The sequence below is a fragment of the Nicotiana attenuata genome, chromosome 1 (assembly GCF_001879085.1).
Source record: "Nicotiana attenuata strain UT chromosome 1, NIATTr2, whole genome shotgun sequence".
Classification (NCBI taxonomy): domain Eukaryota; kingdom Viridiplantae; phylum Streptophyta; class Magnoliopsida; order Solanales; family Solanaceae; genus Nicotiana; species Nicotiana attenuata.
In genome coordinates this window covers 36486591-36489162 of record NC_031989.1, presented here as the reverse complement: position 1 = coordinate 36489162, position 2572 = coordinate 36486591, and the positions used below count along the sequence as shown (strand labels likewise).

The window sequence follows — 2572 nt, the reverse complement described above, 5'->3', positions numbered from 1 at the left end:
AATATATATTGACCCAAAGGGACCCACTGAGATTTAAACTCACAGCTCATTTGTTTTGTATTGTGACCCCTTTATGTTGTCCGATAACACATTGTTTACTCCCCTGTTAATTATGTGAAAAGAAAACATGAATTATGATTTATGCATATTTGCTGCATTCTTTTGTGATTTGATTCGTCCTAGAGAATAATCTTAAACCATATATTAGTCAAATATTTGTTGGACTAAAATAAGCCAATTTTGTAGCGAGAAAGCCAAGTAAGTTGCAAAACTTAAATTCCAAGGTTAAGATAAAAGAAGGGGTAATGCCACGACACTTAGACGCCGTAAAGTCAGCGAAAGGATAGAGAAAGACATTCAAATATGTCCTAATAAATTAGGTAGACATGGGAAGTAGAGGCACCAAATCCCCAGTTTAATATTATCACAAGCAATACAAAGTCTGGAATTTCTTAAATTTTTAAAGGTAATTTCTAGCATTGAACTACATGACATTCCAAGTTTTCATAACCTTAAACTCTCTATATAAGTAGGGCTAGCATCATTTGCTAAATGTGTACCATAATTTCTCTCTTCTATTTACTCTTCAACTCAATTTTTATTAACTTTGAAAAGAAATCTAATTAAGTAATGGCAGTGTCAGCGGTAGCAACTCTTCTATTTCTTCTTGTTGCTTCTCCGGTGGCTTTTGCCGCCAACCACGTCGTTGGAGGCAGCGGCGGGTGGAGCCAGACCGGAGATTACTCCACTTGGGCAGCTGGTGAAACCTTCAACGTTGGTGACACCCTTGGTTAGTCTTTCCACTTCTTTTTTTTACCCTTAAGTTATTCAGTATTCTAAACTTATTGGTCCGACTAATTTGAATATGCGCTAGACAATATAATATTCTTTACTAAAATGTTTTCCATTCATAGAAGTTGAACTAGATACTTTTGGGTTAATATAAAATCAAATATTACAATGCAATTTTATCATGAAAATAATATAAAATCCAAAAGCAAAATAGTTTACCTTACGGCTTACGGGGACCGTAGGGTAATTGCAACATCCCTAATATTGTGTCGTGTGACACAAAATCTCTATGACCAGACTCAGTAAACATTTTTACCAAGAAAAGTCAACTAAATATGTGCAGCATGAAATATTAATTTTCCCCCTAGAATGCTAGATGATCTATCTCAATTGTCCTGATTAATTCAGATTCGTACTGAATAGGCTCGATGAAGGGTAAAAGGTACTTCATTGCTGATATTCGTGAACCTAAAATTTCAATTAAACGATAAAAAGATTCTCACCATTTCACCATACTCTTTCATGAAGACCAAATTTTGTATCTATACCAGAAAATATCAAAAGTAGACTTGAGAAGAGATAGGCTAGTTACATAAAATTGACAAGATATAGTAGTTTCTTTTTTAACATCTTATATATCTTTAACTTAACAGAATTAAATATAATTAACAAAGAAACTCAAGGTTTAATTTCTCAATTATTGATGTTATTAAACTAAACCAAAACAATAATTTGAATTTGCATGATGATGATGATGATCAGAGTTCAACTACGGTGAAAGCCACAGCGTTGATGTAATAAGCAAAGATGACTATGAAAATTGCAACACCGGAAACGCCCTTGAGTCTTACAGCGGCGGCAAGACCACTATCAAACTTTCCAAGGCCGGTCCAATGTACTTCACTTGTTCCGCATTAGGTCATTGTCAATCTGGCATGAAGTTAGCCGTCGATGTCAAAGACAGCTCCTCCACTCCGTCAACTCCGTCAACTCCTTCAACTCCTTCAACCACTCCTTCAACTCCTTCTGACTCACCCACCACACCCACGCCTGAGGTTGGCAACACGCCGTCGAAGTCGACACCGGTAACACCTAACGGAGCAGCCGGAGTTATGGGCAAAACTGTGGTCGGATTTTCAGTTGTGTTGGGAGCTATGTTTGCGTTTATGTGCTAGGCGAGAGGCAGTGCTTTGTATTATTATTGTTAATTTTATTCCTTTCTTAGTTTGCTCATTATTACTATTGGTGGGGTTCAGCTGTTATTTTTGTTCCTTTTAATTAATGTTCATGAGCAGCTAATTTTTGTGTGCATATTGTTGTAAGGAAATAAGTGATTTTTATTCACATTTTAGTTTATCGAGCTGTCAGCTGTTGGATCGAAGAGAAATCTTTTAAAAGTTTGTTGCTTTACTTTTAGTATTAGTACTCCCTCCGGTTCACAATAAGTGTCGAATTTGCTTTTACATTTTGGTTTAAAATAAGTGTCTAGTTATGTAATCAAGAAAGAATTCAATTTGTTTTTACAAAATAACCCCTATGTACATATCCCTAAAAAGTTTTCTTACTCCTCACATTAAATGTTTAATTAGGGGTAATTTAGTCATAGTAGGTATTTTTATATAGAATTTAGTATTTTCTTAATAGGCGTGTTAAAAGCAAATTGGACACTTATTGTGAACCGGAGAGAGTAATATTTTATGCCGACCTACAACGGAAAAGGACAATTTAATTTGCTATGGCTTAGGAGCCCTTTATAAACCCCCCCCCCCCCCCCCCCGAG

General features: G+C 35.8%; 1 protein-coding gene across 1 annotated transcript; it reads left to right on the top strand.

The window, feature by feature from the left end:
• Window positions 532-2173, top strand: LOC109224672 (uclacyanin-3-like). Its single transcript, XM_019389209.1, has 2 exons — window positions 532-790; window positions 1555-2173. Exons 1-2 carry the CDS (start codon window positions 631-633, stop codon window positions 1965-1967), a joined length of 573 nt encoding a protein of 190 aa, XP_019244754.1. The 5' UTR covers window positions 532-630; the 3' UTR covers window positions 1968-2173.

What these genes read in the sequence shown, in the direction of transcription:
- LOC109224672 (XM_019389209.1), top strand. Translation starts at nt 631, where the DNA reads ATGGCAGTGTCAGCGGTAGCAACTCTTCTATTTCTTCTTGTTGCTTCT. An exon ending in CAACGTTGGTGACACCCTTG is followed by an intron (nt 791 to 1,554) that starts GTTAGTCTTTCC and finishes GATGATGATCAG; the next exon opens with AGTTCAACTACGGTGAAAGC.